This window comes from Leptosomus discolor, chromosome 1 (genome assembly GCF_034619465.1).
Source record: "Leptosomus discolor isolate bLepDis1 chromosome 1, bLepDis1.hap2, whole genome shotgun sequence".
Classification (NCBI taxonomy): Eukaryota; Metazoa; Chordata; class Aves; order Leptosomiformes; family Leptosomidae; genus Leptosomus; species Leptosomus discolor.
In genome coordinates, this window is record NC_141391.1 from 162171350 (window position 1) to 162190633 (window position 19284).

General features: G+C 59.6%; 2 protein-coding genes across 3 annotated transcripts; both read right to left on the bottom strand.

Moving 5' to 3' along the window:
• Positions 1–4152: 4152 nt before the first annotated feature.
• On the bottom strand, positions 4153–10804 carry SUN2 (Sad1 and UNC84 domain containing 2). Of its 2 annotated transcripts, none has more exons than XM_086469185.1 (17): positions 10677–10804; positions 9942–10114; positions 9654–9788; positions 9398–9493; positions 9129–9222; positions 8833–8903; positions 8445–8569; positions 7846–8076; positions 7686–7763; positions 7554–7597; positions 6929–7094; positions 6616–6843; positions 5485–5569; positions 5258–5373; positions 4905–5072; positions 4381–4473; positions 4153–4266 (listed from the first exon to the last, which is right to left on the bottom strand). In XM_086469185.1, exons 1-17 carry the CDS (start codon positions 10802–10804, stop codon positions 4153–4155), a joined length of 2145 nt encoding a protein of 714 aa, XP_086325311.1. The 2 variants fall into 2 exon arrangements, with proteins under 2 accessions (XP_086325311.1, XP_086325317.1); XM_086469191.1 differs by having other exon boundaries at positions 9942–10117.
• Positions 10805–13553: 2749 nt separating this feature from the next.
• LOC104341004 (extracellular serine/threonine protein kinase FAM20C) lies at positions 13554–18741 on the bottom strand. Its single transcript, XM_086469203.1, has 10 exons — positions 18263–18741; positions 16600–16775; positions 16434–16512; positions 15845–15937; positions 15547–15662; positions 15055–15235; positions 14847–14956; positions 14083–14164; positions 13874–13933; positions 13554–13788 (listed from the first exon to the last, which is right to left on the bottom strand). The coding sequence occupies exons 1-10, from the start codon at positions 18739–18741 to the stop codon at positions 13554–13556; spliced, it is 1611 nt and encodes a 536-aa protein (XP_086325329.1).
• Positions 18742–19284: the final 543 nt, after the last annotated feature.

Sequence of the window (19284 nt, forward strand, 5' to 3'; positions counted from 1 at the left end):
CAGCAAATAATCCTTTCCCTAGGGTGGCCACCTGCAAGGAGCTGCATGGGGGTTCCTCAACACCAGCCTGCCTCCTGCCCATCTTGGTTAAGCAGGCACCGGTGTGACCCTCCTCCAGCTCAAGCCACTCCCATTTCCCTTTTTGCACCCCTTTTTTATGCTCCAGGTTAACTTCCTCATGCTGAGGACAATTCAGTATTTCCTTTTACTTGCTCGTAGCTGCTTGCTAAGTTACAGCCCACGTTAAGGAAAAGACAGCAAACTGCAGCAACCCTTAACTGTGGTTTGTGTCAGACTTTGTCCTTGCCCCTCCACTGTCCCAGCCTCACTTGTCACTCCTCGAGGCCAAGCCAGGCTCTGCTCATGCCCATGATAAGGCAGAGGATGGCCTGATGCCCAGGGATGGCGTGGAGGTCACTGCAGGGATAGACTGAGCAAACAGCCAGGGTCTGTCACAGACTTAGACTACTAGAAGTCACCAAAGTCTTGAGGAATTTGAGTTTTTAAGAGTAAAAGTCTTGTTTTCATCATTGCTTCAAGCAGTTTTTGCATCCCAGAGCCTGCTCAATGACAAGGTAAAACCTGCTGACCCTAGAGTTAGTATGTCAGGCTGGAAAGTAAGGATTTGCCATAAGACTACATAGACAAAGCTATTCTTGTAGCTCTTCTTCTGTCTACTAGCTGTGCATCATTCCCACCAGCAAATTCACCTGCAAAACAGTCAAAGCAGTTTTGATATTTTATTTGTCTTGGTCTTTTTTTTTTTTCTTGCATAGGCATAAATTACAATCTGTTGATTAAAAAATAAAATGAACAAAACAGTGCAGCATTTGCAACAGGCTACAGCATCAAATACAAACTCGGTTCCTGCCTGTAACCATCTGTTTCTGCAGGGCTAACTCATAACACGTGTAGGGCAAACCAAGAAGGAGGGAGAACAGAGGAGGGAAATGGAGTAAATAAGGGAAATCTGCTCTGACAGCTGTTTTGCATTTCTCCTGCCTCACCAGGCTGATCTTCTGCACCAGCTCTAGGATTAAATACCCCTGGGCAGAGATGCAGATGCTGAAGCAGCAATTTTATGTGCCCTCTTTTCCTTTGCAGCTCAGGAAAGTGCTACAGAAATGCTGCAAGCTGCTGCTGGTGAGAGGCAGCTAGCTGGGCACTTGGTGCAGCCCCACACTGATGCAGAATTCAGGGGCTGAAAAAAACCACCCACAGCCTCAGCATACTTTCCTGGGGATCCCCATGCAGTCAGCATGGTAAGGCCTCTAAGACCAGCACTATCCCCTAGAAAACAGCATAAACCCCCAGGGTGACCTCTCACTGGTGTCTCCAGGGGGTTTTGCCCCCGAACAGCAGAGATTTTCAACTCCAAAGGACAGGGCAAGCTCACCCTGTAAAGCCAAACACTCCCTACCCCATAGCCAGTGGCTCCTTGGAAGGAGCAGAGACTGCTCCAACTCCATTCTTGGTGGAAGAGGCCCCCCTTTCCCATCTCTCACCAGCATGCCTGATACAGCCCAAAAATCATTTTTTCTTGGGCAAAGACCTTATCTGCCCTGACAGCCCAACCCAGAGGCCAGGGAGCCAGAAGGAACAGAAAAGGGGGTTTCCAGCCCCATGGTTATGGCATTTGCTCCAGCAGCCAGAGAACCCCTGGGGAAGGGGGAGAGCTTCACCTCTACGCTCTCTTTATCATTCAATTAAATACAGGAGCTGCTGTGCCAAGCCCAGGACACGTCTAGGCATTCATAAAAGCACAACTCTGTGTGCACAGGGCACTCACAGACAGGACTCCAAGGCAAGTGGGCAGCTGTAGACAAGTTTAAAATAACTTTGGCTGTGGATGCCAAGAATTAAGACTATGCTCAATATAGGAGAGAATTTATCATCACTGGAATGGGCTGCAGGTCTGCTTTCTCCCAGCAGCAGGGCCTCCCAGCTCTGCGGGGGGCTCCATGGGGTAATTTTAACTTGTTGGGAGACAGGGCTGCACCCTTTGGGCTCGTTTCCCTTGCTTGGAGATAGGAGACCCCTCCAGAAGGGACATGCCACCATAGCTTTCAGCCCCTCAGGCTGGCCAGTGGAGGGGTGCAGGGCTCAGCACCTCTGCCTGACGCACATCAGGGCGTGCTGAAGGGAGAAACCTCTTCAGCCCCTTCTCCTCCTCTACGCCCCTCGCCTTACAGCGCTTCAAGCGGAGCAGGACTCAACTCACAGTGCTCCCCCAGTGCTCGCAGTGCCGGGGGGGGGGGGGGGGGCGATGATGCCAGCATCAGTCAGGGCTGAAACACTGAACACAAGCCCTTTAGCGCTACTTTTTTTTTTTTTTTTCAACAAAACACAAGACAAAAGTGGAGGTTGTAAACACCCTCCAAAAACGTAAGCCAAACTAAGTGTGCTGCAGGCAGCCAGGAGGTGGAGTGGCCAGATGGCCCTGGCACTCCTCAGCCTGGGGAAGGTCCCCACGCATCCTTCCTGCAGTCCCCTCCCACAGCTCCCCCCCATCATGTGATGGGTACAGGCAGGATTTACTGCCCAATGCAGGCAGGACTCCCCATCCTGCTCTGGCATGGTCCTCTGCAGCCAGGGCGATACCAGCCAGGAGAAAGTAGGAGGGAAAGGGAGTCCTTCCAAAAGAAAGGAGACCAGCCCGCACCAACCATCTGCTATTGGGGACCAGGAGGTGACACCGGCAGCCCGGAGCTCCGCAGGTGGGGGGATGCCCTGCTGCCCCCCCCCCCGAGGTGAAGAAGCATGCTGGCACCTGCAAGCCCTGGGGAAGGAGGTCTCCCCTCCACCCCACCTCCCACCCAACAGACCGCCGAGGCATGGCGAGTCACGCAGAGCGCCGGGACAGCAGCTCCCGCTCGCTGCGAACCGTCACACCTAGGGACAGATGCAGCCATGGGCGAGTGGCCCTGGCCGCGCGTTGCAGTCTCGGAGGACATCTCCGGAGCAGGGAGGGCAGGAGTGCCCCCGGCACCCCGCCCAGCAGCAGTCCACAGAGGACCTTGTCTCCCACGTCCAGCTACCAAGCCACTGACAACTCAAGGCCCACATTTTAAACAGCTCTGCTCATCTTATTCTAGCTTATCCTACTGCATATGCTATTCTCCTACTAAAGAAAGCTCTAGCCCTCTCCACATCTAAGCCACTTGCCCAAGCGGCATGACGTAACATTCTCCGGTTAAGTAGAAATTGCATGGAAAAAGTATTTTTTTCCTTTGTTACTACAAAAAAAAAATAAAATTCCCCAACTGGAAAACAACCCGCGTCCCCACCCCCCCTTAAAAAAAAAACAACACCACCAAAACAACAAACCACAGAACAAACCCAAAAGGGGAAGCAGGCAACAGGAGTTTTCAATAGCATCATCAAGCTTAACACCAGGGAGCCAGCCAGCCAGGGGGGCCAACAGCAAGGCCAAGACCCAGCACAGCTGCCGGCAGCAGGAGGGCTCGAGCGGACCGACAGCAGCACTGCGGCGGGCTCCACCACCAACATGTGCCAAATATCTCCCCTCCTGCTGCCCCAAACCGTTAGTTTTATGTTAATACTTCATTAATACTGTCTCATTTCCCCTCTGCCAGCTCAGCATCAGAGGTCTGCAGATACCTTTACCGAAACCAACACCAAGGCAGGAGGAATGACCCCCCACAGAGGGGAGAGATTCTGTGGCTGTGACCAGTGGCTCCTACCTACTCCAGCAGCACCGAGCTGGTCACCGCAGTCCCTTACACCGTATCACGCCCAAGCCCGCGTGAAGCGCATTGCAAAATTGCGCACCCCTTTCCCAAGCCCTGGCAACGTTGGGCACGTCATCGGAAAGGAGCAGGGCAACGGGGATGAGGGGCCGTGCAGACCCAATAAAAATTAGCTTAAAAAGTTAAAAATGTCCGATACGCACTGAAAACAAGCCAGGCTATGCTAGGACCCACGCGAGATGGTCTTGCCTCACCATCCCAGTCCTCGGAAGAGTGAAAGCCTCACCCCTTAAACACCAGCTCTTCTCCTCCCCGAGGGGAGCAGCTCCCTGGGGCGGCTGCTGGCACATCCCAGGATCTCTACGTGCGAAGCGGCGAACCAGACGCATCCCCCTCCTGCTGTCATCCCCGCAGCATCCTCGTCCCCCACGGGAGCTGGGGGTCAGTGCGCCGGCTCCCCGTGCACACGGAAGCGGTAGATGCAGGTGTATTCGGGGTGGCCCCAATTGCTCAGCACCCGGAGCTCCACCAGCTGGTACGTGCCCACAGCATCACCCTTGGGGAGAGGGGGGAAGGAAAAACCTGAGCCCTTCAGAGCTCTTGAGGGCTCAGAGAGCCCAAGGCCTCGTCTTCTTCTTGGTGTCAGGTGCTCTGAGGGCAAAGCACTTACCTCCAAGTAAAATGTTTGGATGGGGTCGCCATCATGGTTGTAGGTGAACTGACCAAGGAGAAGACCCTCCTCCTCTCCCTCCTCCTTCAAGCCCTATGGAGGGTCAGGGAGGCAGAAAGAGAGAACAGGGAGTGATCAGAGGAGACTGGAGGCAACGAGAGCATGCAGGGCAGAAGAGGGAGGTGGAGAGGCAAGTGTGCTTGGCCCCCGCTCCTGCTTTTCCAGGCCAAAACAGATGAACGGGGACAGGGGCCAGTGAGAAGGGATGGGGAGGAAAGACCAAGAGTTACACCTACTCAATCCCTTCTCTCCCAGTATCAAACCAAAACCCTTCCTGAAGCCCAGTGCTCCCTCTCTTCCCCCAGTACTGCTTCCTTCCTCCTCGTCAGTTAAGACCAACCCCCCTCAGAGCACCCCATAGCCAGGTATGGGGCTCCCTAGCCCTCCCCTCCTGTGCCCTCCACCACAGCACCCTCCTGCTGCATCCCCCTGCTCCTCCCTGGGGTCCAGGCAAGGGCACTCACATAGACAGCGAAGTCCTTGGGGGCACTGGGGATGGTCCCCTGGGGCGAGAGAGCTTTCGGGATGTGCTCCAGCGTCACGGCCGTGGGGCGGATAATGCCAGAGAGGCGGATGACAGCAAAGCCCTGGGACCCACGAAACGCCCAGCAGTTCCCAGGGTTGACGTCTGGCTACGAGTGTGGAAGCAAGACACCAGCAATGTTATCACCATCAGCACCTTTTTTGCCCCCCCTGACACCAGCCTGCCTGCTCGCTCGGAGCAACAGCGAGAGCCCAGTAAAACCCATTGAGCCCATGTGAGAACCAGCCTGGATGGTCCTCCCCACCCGTGGGGTCTCGCCCCAGGGGTGCCCACCTGCAGGATGACACGTGGGGACTGCGAGTGGTACCACAGGGGGATGCCGAACAAGCTCAGCAGAGCCGTCCGTGTCTCGTAGGTCTCCGAGCAGCGGGTGTTGATGACGCTGGCCCCTGGCATGGAGAGGGGACGGCAGCCGGTAAGCTGCGTGCCAGCACCCTGTGGTTCCCTTCCCAGGATGGCTGGTTCATCCCGGGTGGGTGAGAGCCCCCACCACCACCTACCTGCTGACTCCAGAGCGTAGTCAACCATCCCCACACGGTCCTCGCTGTAGCGCTTCAGGGCCTGGCCCACGATGAGATGCACTTGCTGCAGTGGGAGCAGAGGCCTCACATGAGAGGGGTGAAGGGCCAGGGCAGGCACCCTGCCCCCCAGCCACCTCCACCCTGCGGGGACCAAGAAGGCACAAGGACCTTCCCACAAAACAGCCAGGGGATGAATCACCACAGCAAAAACAAGAGGACATGCATTTGGCTGGGAAGCCTCATTAGAGGTTGCTAAAAATACCCCAGACGAGAGGAGCTGTGCAATGAAGGGGCAGCACCCAGGGACACTGGACTCGCCCGTTCCCATACCAAAAGAGGGGCTGGCCCCAGGGGAGGAGGGGTATCCCTTAGTGGGTACCAGACACAACCTGACAGCCCACCCAGTCCTCCCCAGCTGGTCTCTCCTGCCCCTGTCCCGCAGGATCGATGGGAGCTCCCCCCCATCCAGAAAAGGGGGAACTGGCCAGAGCATCCTTCTGGAGCCAAACCCAGCCCCAGGAGCTAGGACACTGCAGCACCACTGTGTGTCTAAACTTTGTGGCGCGCACGAAGCTTGCGCAGACCACGGGGAGTGCTAATCCCAGCTTGATCCCTCCCTCCGCTGCCTCCGCAGGGAATTGCCAACAACTCTTTCCAAAGCAAGCAGGCTTATTTTTTCCCCTCGGTGTCATTCTGCTGAAATGCTTTGCCCCAGATGACTCGGCAGCGCTGCTGAAGGACAGGAGTAAGCAACATGCTCAACCCATGGAAACCATGCTAGTGCCTGCCCCACCTCCTGGGTGAAAGATGCACGAGCAGAAACTTGGATTTTAAGACAACAAGAGCCTCACAGGCATGCGGATACTGCCACCTGCGACCCCTTCCAGGGCAGGGCACAGGCACAGCCCAGGGGAGGCTGGCAGCAAAGAAGGAACTGGAGGAGTTGCAGGGATGCTCTTGCCAGGTGGGATGTGAGGCCAGGATCGATGTCCCAGCTGTAAGGGCTGTCCCCATGGCTCTGCCATCTGCCAGGCAGATGTGCCAGCCACCCCTGCACACTCGCGGTGGGTCACTCACCACCATGTCCCTGGGGCTCAGGCCAGCACTCACCTCCTCTGTCACTCCTGCAGTCCCCCCTTGTCGCAGGGCCACTCCGATACCAGCCTGAGCATCCCGTGCCGACAGCCTCCGGTCCTCCAAGACTTTGGCGAGGATCTTGCGCTCCAGAGCCTGGAGCTCGGCTTGCAAGTCTTCCCGCTGGAGGATGAGGCCAGCAGCACCATCCCGCCGGGACTGCGACAGGAACTGACTGACCCACGCCGGGAACTGCGCTTCCAGCTGCAACGGTGGGGATAGAGCTCAACCCCGGGGCAGAGACCCTCGCACCTCTCTCTGCCAAACCGGGTGGGGACTGGGGACTCACGTCAGCCCGCACCGCCTTCAGCTGCTCCAGCATCCCCTCCACGTGCTTCCCCATCACCTCCTGGTCAGACTTGAGGCCTGCCAGCTCCCTCCTCAGCGCTGCCACCTCCTGCTCCAGCTTGCTCACCTCCTGCTGGAAGCTCCCTCGCAGGCTATCCTGCGCCGAGCTGTGCCAAGAGAAAGGCAACAAAACCTTGTGCCGACAGTCCCAGTTCCCCTCTGATGAACCTTCTCCCCACCACCTACGCTCAACCCCATCTCCAGCTCCAAACTGTTTTAATTCCTGCAGCAATGACCACTTGTATTGCATCCCACGGGAAAGCGTCCGCGGCTCATCCCTTGGCTGAAAGGCCACGTTCCCCAGGGTGACGCAAAATGAGAGTGACAAAGGTCATTTGCTGCAATCACCCTTTGAACCCTGCTGCCAGCCAGGGTGCTTTCTTGCTGACATACCCACATAGCCATCCCTCCTTTCCCACCAAGATTGTACCTCTTGACCTCTCCTTTGGCCCAAACAAACCAGTCCTGGAAACCCCTCCCTACTAAGCCCCTCGCTGTGGGGATTTCACCCTCCTACCCGCCTGTCCCTAGCAGAGCGGCAGCTCTGCCCTGACAGCCAGCATTACCTCTGCCACGCCGAGTTCAGCTCCAGCAAGCGTGCCTCCATCTCCTGCCAGGAGAAGGGGAAGGGGTGAGACCTGTGCCACCAGTGCTGAGGACACCCTGCCCGGGTAACCACCACACGCTCAGCCCCTTACCTGAGAGGCTTGTGCCATCTTCCCCAGGCGCCCATCTAAATCCCTCTGCACCTGGGCTCGGAGGGCATCCAGCTCACCCTGCAGGGTGAAGAACAGGGGGGGACATCAGAGCCCAGTCCCACATGCCCCCATCTCCCCATGTGTCCCCCACACCCCTCACCTGGAGGTGGATGGTCATGTCAGTATGGAGATGCTCCTTCAGCCCCGCATCCCGGCGGCTCACCAGCCCCTCCAGCAGCTCCAGGACGTCTGCCGGCGGTGGTTCTCCCCCAGATGCCACCGCTGCTGCCCCCCGCCGCAGCTCCCAACGCGACACCTCGGCCTCCAGCGCCTCAAATCGCTTCTCCAGGGCCTGGAAGCGAGCCAGGAGCCGGTGCTCCCCCCGCAGCCCCTGTGTGAGGCAGGGTGCGATGCAGCCCCTCGGGGAGGTGTGGACCCCCAGGGGGCTGTCCACTCCACAGGGAACCCTGTGAAAGGGGACCCCAGGCCACCCAGTCCCCAGAGTCAGTGGCATCTTATTCATCTGCCGCTTCCCAGGAGAGGGCAGATGTTCCCCCTGCTCCATCCCTGGGACACCCTGAGACGGCCACAAGCTGGGGGGAGCAATTTCCACCAGCAAGGAGCCACCATCTGCCCAATCCTCCACCACTTCCTCATCCCCTGGAAGGGTTCCTTCAGCCATGGACCACATTTGTCCTGGCTCTCCCTGCAAGGCACCCACCCCACCTGGGCCACCATCGTGCCTTTACCGAGGCTTACCTGGTCCAGTGCGGTCAAGTCCCCTGCCCCAGGCACATCGGAGGAGGAAAGCTTTCCAGCTCCCCACCACGGGAAGGCAGGGAGGCTGAGTGTCGACAGCCCGTATGGGTAGAAGTACCAAGCTCCTGGGCACGCAGGGGGATGAGACAGTTAAAACAATGGGCTGGTAACAGGCCACATCAGGGGACAGGGTGGACCTGCAGAGGCTCAGCCATCAGCACTGCCTGGAGTTACCAGGAGGCCCCAGCGCAGGGGTGAAGACGCACCAGGGTAGCAGAAGCCATGAGCACTGAGCTCAGGACCATCCCAGCTCATCCCCCAGTACGGCAGTGGGGTGCTCTGCACTGCCCCAGATCTCAGGGCAACAGATCGAGCCGGGCCAACTCACCATAGGCGGCAGCAGCGAGGAGCAGGAGGAGCAACAGCAGAAGCAGGGACCTCTTCAGCCAAGGGTAGCGCCTGGAATAGGGAGAAGAAAGGCATTTCCTACACCTGTAGGACAGCAGCCGCCTTGCCCCACCACAGCACTCCTCTGGATGGGAGCCAGAAGCAAAGCCCAGCCAGGCTTCGGCACAAGACACCCACACCATGCGTGCCAGGCTCTGCGGGGCACCCCCCCCTCTCCGGGGTCCTGCAGGTTTTCCCCATGCCTCCCTCATCCCAGTGTCCTGCCATCACACTCACCTGGAGAAGGGGACGCTGCTCGGGTGGGGAGCCATGCCGGTGAGGCGGTGCCAGGCAGCTGCCAGCCCCGAGAACAGCCACCCCACGAACCGAACTGCCAGGAGAGAAACCGAGCCTCAGGCAGGGTCCCGACAGAGATGTCCACTCCAACCCCAAGGACAAAACCCCTCCACCCGATCAGGGAACAGCACACATGGCATGTGGGGAGTAGAGATGCTGGCAGGGAAGAAAGGTTCTGCCAGAAACCCCCCTGCCAGCCCTCCACTCACCTGGGAAGGTGAGCACCTGCCAGAGGAAGGAGCCCACCCGGGAGGCTGCGGTCCTCAGCCCCGACCCAGAGCTACTCTGGCCTGAGTAAAAGTGACCTGGAGAGGAAGAAGCGAGGCAGTTAAGTGATCAAACAGAGTCTGCATCCCTGTGCATCACCCAGGGCAAAGGTTTTGCACAAGGGGTGGGCCAGGCACTGGGCTGGTCCCTTGGGGACCCCCAGCACCTCTGCCACCACAGAGGTTGGCGCATCCCTACCGGCGTAGTCATCTTCCGAGGAGTACCCAGACGAAGATGCGTAAGTGTCGTACGTCTTGCTCTCCAGCAGCCCATTGACCTTACTGGACTCAGTGTCCCCTGTGCCTCTTCTCCTCCTGGTGGAGAGCTCCCCACCTGCCCCCAAAACACAGAGTCCCCCCTGAGAAACCATCCACCACCACCACCCGCACAGGGGGCAATCTGGTCAGTAGGCCTGGGGGACTGCCCCAACACCCCCCTGGTGCCCAGGGAGGTCCCCAGCTGCCACAGGAGGGAGGGAGGGCTCACCCCAATATGTGCTGCTGTCCAGGTCATCGTCTAGCACGGCCCTGCCCAGGGCAGCAAGGCCCCGGCTGCCCCCCAGGTAGGACTCACTCATCATGGACTCGCTGTAGTAGGAAGTTTGGGTGCTGGGGGCGGGAGAAAGGCGCTTCGTGCTGCTCGATTTCCTTCTGATCGTCCTGCTGGGGCGAGAACGGGCTCATCAGCCACGTGTGGTTATGAGGTGGGGGGGGGTGGGGGAGGTGGGGGTGTCACAGTGCATCCATGTGGGGAGAAACAGGGAATTCACCCCAACCTTTTGGCTGGCATCACTTCCCTCAGCCCCCACCCCCGCACCGTACCGGATGGCAGCAGGTTTCGGAGGGTGCAACCGCCGCTTTGCGTAAGGCCCTGCCCGGCAGCTGCTGGCACCGCTTCCGCTCGCACCGCTGCGGTTTTCCGGCCCGGCACTGGCAGCGTACCTCCCGCCCGCCATCGAGCCGGAGCTGGCTGGGGCTGGTGGTGTCACGCAGCCACCCCCAGCCACCCGCGGCAGCCACCTGTGCCCGGGGACGGGGAGTACGGGGCTTTCGCCAGCGTGGGGGGCACAGCTAGTGCCAAGGCAGCCATGCCCAAACGCAGCGAGCTCGCCGCCACGCTCCCTTCTGCGAGGCGCCCCGATGGCCCAACCCGGGGAAGGTGGCGTGGGATGGAGCGCCCCGGCCACTGCGGGAGTGGGGACCACCCCTGCACCCCACGAACCTGCCGGCGCTCTCCTTGAAGGGGAGCTGCTGCCCCCCCAGCAGGGAGCTGCTGCTGCTGCTGGTCGTGGCATCGTCGTCCCCGGGGTAATAACGCGTGGTGACGAGGCGCTGGCTGCGGCGGGACATGGCGACAGAGCTGGGTGGAGGGGGGGGTGTCACGGTTTACCTGGGGGGCCGAGGAGAGAAGAAAGTGTCAGCGGGGGGCAAGGGACCCGCCCGGAGGGACCCCACCCCCGCCGGGATGGAGCCGCCGCTCCCCCACCGCCCTCCCCTTTTAGGGTTACAAGCCCCCCCCTGCCCTCCCATGGGCCACCCTCGCCGGACACTCCGTACTCCCCCCCCCCCCCCCCCGGGCCCAGCTCATCTCCCCCAGGCCCCGGTACGAGCCGGCCCGCCCGCAACTCCCCCTCCCGCCCCCTCCCCCCCCCCCCAACCGCAGCCCCACGCAAACCCACGGGCGAGCCGCACACAGCACGAACGGAGCCCCCGCCGTCCCTCCGGGCCGCCGCCGCCGCTCCGCTCCCTTTTGTTTTGCAGGGGAAGGCGGCCCCAGCCCCCCCCCGGCCCCCCCCCCCGGCTCCCCGCCGCCGCCCCGCCCCGCTGCACCGCGCGCGCGCGCCCGCTGGGGCCGCCCCCGCCCCCCCCCGGCCTTTAGGGGCCCCTTCGGTGCCCCCTTCTTTATTATTATTACCATTATCGTCGTTATTATCGTCATTATTATGGCAAGTGTTTGTTATTTTAAACATTTTATTTTATTTTATTTTATTTCAGTTAGTTTTGTTTTATTTTATTTTATTCTATTTGTTGTGTTTAATTTTATTTCATTCTATTCTATTCTATTCTATTCTATTCTATTCTATTCTATTCTATTCTATTCTATTCTATTCTATTCTATTCCTATCATCATAATTTTGGGGGGAGCAATGGGGAGGGCCCATCCCCACCCCCTGGCTGCCCACGGGGAGCTTGTCACCACCTCAGCCCCGGGGCGGGGGGTGTCTCCCCGCCCCCCCATGCCCCTCACCAAGGGCCGCAGGCAGCCCACGCTGCCAGGTGAGGTCCCACGGGTGATGCCGGCCCAAAATGGGGGCTCTCAGGTGCATGGCTGCACCCCGGCCCCATTTGGGTTTTGCCAGCGCGGGTGGGGTGGGAAATACCCGGCACCCCCGCACACCACCTGGCGCGACGGCACGGCCGAACCCGTCCCTGCGGCGTGGGCAGCCCCGCTCGACGCCCGTGAGCCCACGCCGCCTCGACCGGGCGGGCGGGTTCTGCGGCTCCCCGGGGCCTCAGACACCCCGTTACCATCCCTCTCCCCTCCACGGGCAGCCGGGCTGGCTCGGCAGCGGGGTGCGAGCCAAATCTGGCTGCTCCCATGGGACCTTGAATGTGCGACGGCGCAGCCGGGACCTTGTGCAAACTCGCTGGGCTGAGAAAACAGCCGCCCTCCCACACCCCAGTTTCTAAATCTGACGGCGCCTCGGAAAAAGATTTGCCTGGGGGGGCTCAGCGAGGGCGGGGGGAACCGTCCACCTGTGTCTGGACACAGTTGTAGGGCCGCGTCTGTGGGGCATGGGGTGGGAATGGCCTTGCCGTGTGGGTATGGCGGCAAAATTTATAGAAAAGGTTAAAAAAGATGAAGCCAGCAAAAGGGGAATAACCTGTTGCAAAACAGCCCCGAAACCTTTTCCTCCCCCGTGCCAGGGTTTGGTGCACGAATGGGAGCAGCAGCAGGAGGACGTGCCGCCCGTGTTTGGGGGGGGGGGGGAACACTACAACAAACCCCGATTCAGAGTCCCCAGCCCCGTTGTGTAACGCGGACAGATCCTCTTTGTCTCCCTTTTTTTTTTTTTCCCCTGCCTTTCGAGCCCATTTTTTGTTCTGGCCTAAATCTCTGCCTGGCTTTTCCAGGGCAGCTCCGTCTTCCACTTTTGCCAGCCACCGTTTTTCACCCTATCCTGCAGCTTCCCATCGCTCCGTGGGTAACCAGCCAGGCCAGAGGACATCTCTTCTCCCCTGTGGCACCTTTATCTCTGGCCACGCCGATGTCAACGCTGTGCCCCATCCTGGGGACGCTGGTGGTGGCTCTAGAGCTGGCACTGCCCCTGCTGACGTAAACCTGCCGCAGATTAACCCCCCTGGGAGGCTCAGGGGATAAGCTGGGTGCTGAGCCATCGGGCACTAAATAGGGTGCACGGCCCCAGGTCAAGCCGTCCCGTGCCAAGAGCCACTTTTTTGGGTGGGGAGGGAGCTGGCGGTAGTTCCTGGGGAATTTGGGAGGATGCTGGGGCACGGAGTGGGGCTTGTTCCCCCTTGCTGCAACCCCGGTGCTGTGGCAGAGGCGGCAATGCCAGAGCCGTGGGGGTTTTTGGGTAGGCGTGGGAAAGGGGGGGGGGGCAGGGATAAGCTGTGAGTGGCCTCAGTTTCCCCACACCAGCAGTGGGGAGCCTCAGCTCTCTTTTTGGGGGTCACCAGGGCATCACCTTCCTGGGTGCAGGGGAAGGGCAGAGGGAACTTGCCAACTGCTCGAGTTCAGCAGCTCTTGCTGGTGAAAGGCAGGAAAAATCCCTACCTTTTCCTAAAAGGCTTTGGAGGGCTGAAGCGACACATCCAGGCAGGCGAGGACAGGCCAGGGCTGGGAAAGCAGCCCTGGTGGAGGAGATCTCGGCTCGTGCCTTCTCCACTAGGCAACCACCTTTTTATTTAAATACCCTCCCCATCCCCGCTACCCTTACAGCCCGCTTTCCTGGTGCATCACGCTGCCGGCTCCGGCGCTGCCAAAAGCCGATGCTACACGGAGTCAGAGCTGCACGCCGGCTCCCGTATCGCCCTTGGCAGCACGTCGAAACACCCCAACGGGGCACCGAGCCATCCATCACACCCGTGACCCCACATCATCCACCAGCACCTCATCCGGGCGGGCTGACCCGGCCAGGCAGCGTCCCACCACCGCCAGCACCTTCCCCAGGCGTCGGTCCAGCGCCCGCAGGTGGGGCTCGGCCAGGATGGGGGCCAGGGGGTCGGTGGCCAGCGCCTCCCGCAGCAGGTCGCTCAGGAGGTAGGGCTGGGTGGCCAGCAGCTGCAACCGCAGGTAGGTCGACTTCTTGATGCTGCCGAAGATGAGGAGGGAGAGGTCTCAACCCGGGGATCCTCTCCCCGACAGCAGCTCTGGGGTGGGCGGTGGGAGCCCCTTACCTGCAGCACTGCTGGAGGGGGGCCAGGATGGATAGTTCGTCACGTGAGTGCCTGCCAAAGCTGGAGGGGGGGAGAAGCCCACCGGTGGGTGTCAGGGCGGCATTGCCCCATGGCTCAGAGCCCAATGCGGGGTGCATTTTGGCAAGACCCGCGGTCTCTTCTCACCCCTTTGCCAGGATTTCTTCCCCCCCGCCCCACCCCTGCTTTACCCGCGGCCATTGTCCAGGTGGAGCAGGAATGTGTCGTTCCCAAATTTCTCGAATGTCTCGTAGTGGTGACGGTCCATATTGCCTATGGTGGGGCAACAAAATTGTCATTGGGTGGTGGGCTGGGAGGCGGGAGCGTGGACATGCAGCACCCTCCTGGTGCAAGGCCAAAACCCAAAGGCCAGGGAAAAGGGCTGAGGGCACCTCTAAGATGCACATTTGGTGGCGATGGCTTGGGGGGGGACACCTGAGTGGAGCCCCTGGGGCCTCCAGGCCCCTTCTCATCCCAGCAGCCCCACGGAGGGACAACAGTGGCAAATGGAGCAGAAGTAACGGCAAAGGCACGGCTGGGTAGCCACGGACGAGGAGACGGGATGCTCTCCAAGTCAGATGATGGCAGGGGAACAGCGTGGAGAGGAAGGAGCGGCCCCGGGGACAGGAGAAGCAGCGTGAGCCCAGGAAGCATCACCACCAGCCCCGGCTCCCCAGGGGCTGCATGTGGGAGCTTGCTGGGAGGTGCTTCCCGTTCCTGGGGTGTTCAGCTGGGATCTCCCCAGCATCTCTTGTCCTTCAGCTTCCGCCTGAGATGGGCCGTAACAGCACAGCCCTGCGCTCTCATTTTGGATAAGAGCACAGCTCTCTGCAGCCTGGGCCATGGTTTGGCTGACAAACCTCGCAGGGTGCGGTTCTAAGGGACACGGAGCCATTTGGGCCTCTCGGTCCCGAGGGGCCCCCGCAGCCCCCAGCGCCAGCACGGCGGGGCTCACCCATAAGGAAATCAAGCACCGTCATGTCGATGAGGTCGAGGAGGCGATGACCCCTGTCATAGGGTGGCGTCTCTCGCACCTGAGCGCAGTAGTTGGGGTTCAGCTCCCACCTGCAGGCAGAAGCCAGGGTGGGGCCATGAGAGGGGCCGTGGGGTGCCCCCCCCATCCCACAGCTCTGCTGCCCCATGCCCCCCGTGCCCCGGCTCACTCAGCCTTCTTGCTTTTGTGGTAGGAGCGACGCCAGGGGCTGCGCCAGGAGCGGCGCTTGGCCAAGGTCTTGTCGGGCAGCAGGGCAGCCATGGAGCCCTCCAGCCGGTCCGGCTTGCCGCAGAGGGCGTGCTCGGTGGAGCAGTAGTAGGAGCACTCCCCGTAGAAGCAGACGTTGCCCGCTGGCCGTGGGGACAAAGCAAAGGTTGATGAAGAGCAGGAAGGCAACGAGCCTGCTACCCCCGTGCAGGGTAGGTCCGGCAGGCGGCCAGGTGAGGATGCTCTACCCACCGTGGACAGGTGCCACCAGAAAAGCAATGGCAAGGAAGGCCTTGAGGAGCAGAACCCCATGGCAGGGGACCCAGCAGGAGCTGGAGCAGTCCCCAAAGGGACAGTTTGCCCCAGTGCAGGGGGAGCCAGGGCAGGAGCAGCCAGGTCCAGGGGAGCTCCATGCGGGTGGCTGCAGGAGAGGATGGATGGCATGAAAGCTCACCTGGGGAGATGAAGAAAGTCTTGGCCAGTTTCTTGTCTGTGGTGATGTCACGAATTTCCTTCGTTACGTTGACCAAACGGCCAGAAACTGGTGGGATTCGCCGGAAATCCAGGATCCTGAAATACAGAACTTGGAACCATTTCTTGCCGACCCAGCTGGTTTTCACAGCAAGTTATTAAAACCACGGCGAGATGCAGGTATCCCTCACAATGAGGAGGAAGAGGTGGGATGAAGAAGCAGTCTCTCTGCTGCTTTGCTGTCACAGAAGGGCAGGGTTGGATGCAAAGCTGGCGCTCACCTGTCCAGGTGGAAGGCTGCAATCTCCGCGTTGTGCCGCTCAAAGTCTGAGAAGTAGAAGAAGTCTATGGGGGTCTCCTGGTCCCGGGTCTGCCTGGGAGGAGAGAGGAGGGTGGGAGTGATGGCCATGGATGGCATCACCCCGAACATGGGCTTGGTTCCAAACCACCACTCACCTTGTGTCCCTGGTGCCACTGGAGACACAGCCAGACCCAGTCTCCTCCAGTCACTCCCCGCTGGGGCCAAAGCCCCCAGCCAAGCTCCCACTCACCCCCTACTCCCAAACCAAGGGCTGGGAAGCCCTCATGGACTGGAGGGTCCTGGATGGTCCTCATGGACCGTCTTCTTCTTTCCACCACTGGAGGTCACTACCCCATCACAAGCTGCGCCCAGCCCGCAGCAAGCACCACCAGGGAAGGCGAGGGGAAGAGGACCGTTGTGCTCGCCTCAATTTTTGGGTTGTGTGGGCTGAAGCGAGGCAGTGCAGGAAGCATTTCTCCATTTCTCCCTCCGTGGTCTCCTCTGGCCACTCCTCACCACCTAACGGGCCCGTGCCCATTGGGTATGGGGTTGTCCCCGGCTCTACTCACTTCATAGGCTTGAAGAGGGCCTGCCCGTAATTCGGGAACGTCATGATGAGCTTGAGTTGGGTCCCGCCGGACTTCTGGACTGAAAGGGGGCACATGGGGATGATGGAGGCAGGTGGCGGGCAGCAGGGCAGGGGTGTGGGCAGGGGTGCAGGCAGGGACGTGGTACCCGAGCTGACGATCCTCTGCGTGGCCAACTCCCGGAGGAGGATGGGCATCAGGGGGTCCTGGCGGGGGTACAGCTCGTAGCGGTTGATGCCAACATGGAATTTGAGCCAGGCGGGGTAGGTGTCATAGGCAGTCTTCCCTGTCGGGAGGAGCGTCTCGGCTTTACTGCTGCTGACCCTGCAGTCCAACAGCCACCGCCACCCCAACAACAACGACAGCATTTAGTTGGGACAGGACAGGTCCTGTGTCCCCAGGCCCTTCCTGGGAGCCAGTGCATGGAAGGTGAGGCAGGGGGAAGGCCTAGCACAAGCCCTGGATGGTGGTGAAACCCCCAGCCCCATGTGCCCTCCTTGGGGCTCCTGGCACCTAGGCAGATCCCACCCACGGCTGGTGGCTGGGAAGACCTGCTAGCATGGCCGGAGGGGGCTCAGTGTCTTCCCTCACATGCCCTGCGGAAAATTCCCGGTCTGATCCTGATCCTCTCATCTCTGCCTTTATTTCCCTGCCAGAGCAGCTCGTCTCGTTGTTTTTCCCCAAGGGATTAGCATCCAGGAATACAACTGGCTACACCCTGCCACATACTCACTGGCCACACACACGTGTTTGTAAAACAGGAGTGGAGGAGCAAGGGCTTCCCTGCCATCCCCAGCACCGACCTGAACTCCCATCCTCAACATCTGGTTCCCCTTGGACGGGTTTATCGCACACCCCTGGTTCCCCCAGGGGGATGAGTTTAGGTTAGCACTATCCCTGTCTCTGTGCCTCCTGCAAACTTGCAGTTTGCTGGCATTCAAGGGGGGCTCCTGGGGGTATCTGCCCTGCCGCTGCACCAGCACCTGCTGGCACAGCAATGGGACAGTCTGGCCCAGGGCATCTATAGTCCAAATCCACGTCTCTCCCGCTCTAGGAAAATGCAGGCTGTGCCTCAATTTCATCGAACTAGACCCGTCTCCCATGGTTGTCCATAGGCGAGGTAGTCCTCAGAGACAAGGCAAATGCCCATTTGTGGAAACCAGCTCTTACACCAGCTTTTATTCTCTCCCATTTTTAGCAGCCACCACATTTGAAAGGTGTGCTTTCCGTAAGGAAGCTTCTACGTGTTATCGACGCTAAAGCTTTTAATATCTTCCCTCCTAATTACAGGTTAGTAGTCCAGTGATAAAAATAGGCAGCTGGCAGCGGTGAGCTCACCATACGGCCGAGCCTAAAGAGGTCAGGCAATGTCCTGCAAAATGCAGGACAGGAACGGTCTCACCATTAGAGGTAACCTACATTGTGGGCTTTGCATCTCCAACACGTCAGGAGAGGGGAATAAAACTGGTTAGAAATCTGGAGTGGGGACTTCCTCATATATAGACAGAGAGAGACCAAAGGCTAGAGTCTGCATTGGGGAAGGAAAGAAGACGAGGAGATGACCTAAAAGATACCCTACATAATACTGTGAATAATTCAAGAATCTCCTTTGGCTTCACTGTCTGCTACAGGCTCCCGGGTAACAGCCCAGAAACTTGAGGATTTGAGGCATGAGAAGAGCACACTCAGCAACTGGGGCACCTCCAGGATGGGATGCTGGTCTACGCAAAGAAACAACGTGTTTTCTCCCTGCCGCTTGCTCCCTCAAACCCATCTATCCCCCAAAAGCAAGGGCTGAGCTCGCTCCTCACCATTCGTCACTCCCGCTGCTGCGCAGGCTGAACTTCTCCATGGGGTTGACGACAAACAGCTTGTCTTTCTCCGTCACCTCCGGGATTGGGATGTTGTAAAGAGGATGCTTGAAGAGCGCTGCCAGCTTTGATCCCTTGGTCCCCCCTGCGTTCCCCTCTCCGCTCTGCCACCAGACCCCCGGCTCTCCAGCCCTGGCTTGCAGTCTCGCCCCCTGTGGCTGGGAGCTTTTCTCCAAGGAGCCGTTGCTGCCGCTGAAATCCTGAAGGATTCGCAGGCTCAGCTTTTTGGGGCCGGCCAGCACAGGGCTGGCTGATGGGATGCCCGAGGCTTTCGATGCTTTCACATCGCAGCTGCAGGGCCTGCGGGCTGTGGGGAGAGCCAAATCCATCGCCAGGTGCACCAGAAGGGCCAAGAGCAGGAGAAAGAGGAGGCTGACTTTAAATTTCCTTTGGAAAAGCGTTTGCAGCCGTCGCCGCATCCTTCCTCGCCTGAGACACTCAGCAAGGGGTGGGCACCCACCCGGGGCTGAAAGAGAGTCGCTGCGGCCGCAGCCTCTGTGCAAAAATAGGAGCGAGGCGTCCCGGATTTAGAGCATCGCAGCAAAAAAGCAACCGGTGCAGAGTCACAGGAAAGATCTTTCACGGTGGCACCTCTCAGGGTGAAGCGGGACAGGGCGGGAGGTTGCAGCGGGGTTTATCAGTGCTGATAAAGGACGAGCCGGTACCTCCAAGGTTAGTGTGATCGGGGCAAGTTCCAAATCAATAGCCGCGATGCTGGCTCGGGTTCAGCGATGGCTGCAGATAACCCCCGCACCATCCTGTCCCTCCGTGCTGTCACCTGCATGGGGCTGTAGAACATTTCTTGGTATACAGGGCATTAAAGCGGTTCTGCCCCTCTGCAGCACCCACCCTGCCCAGCACTACGCAGCCCCATTCCCTGTGTCCATCATATCCGCACACTCGTAACCCAGGAGAGTTTTTCTCTTGCTGCTCAACCAGAGCAATTTTATCACCCTCCCCAT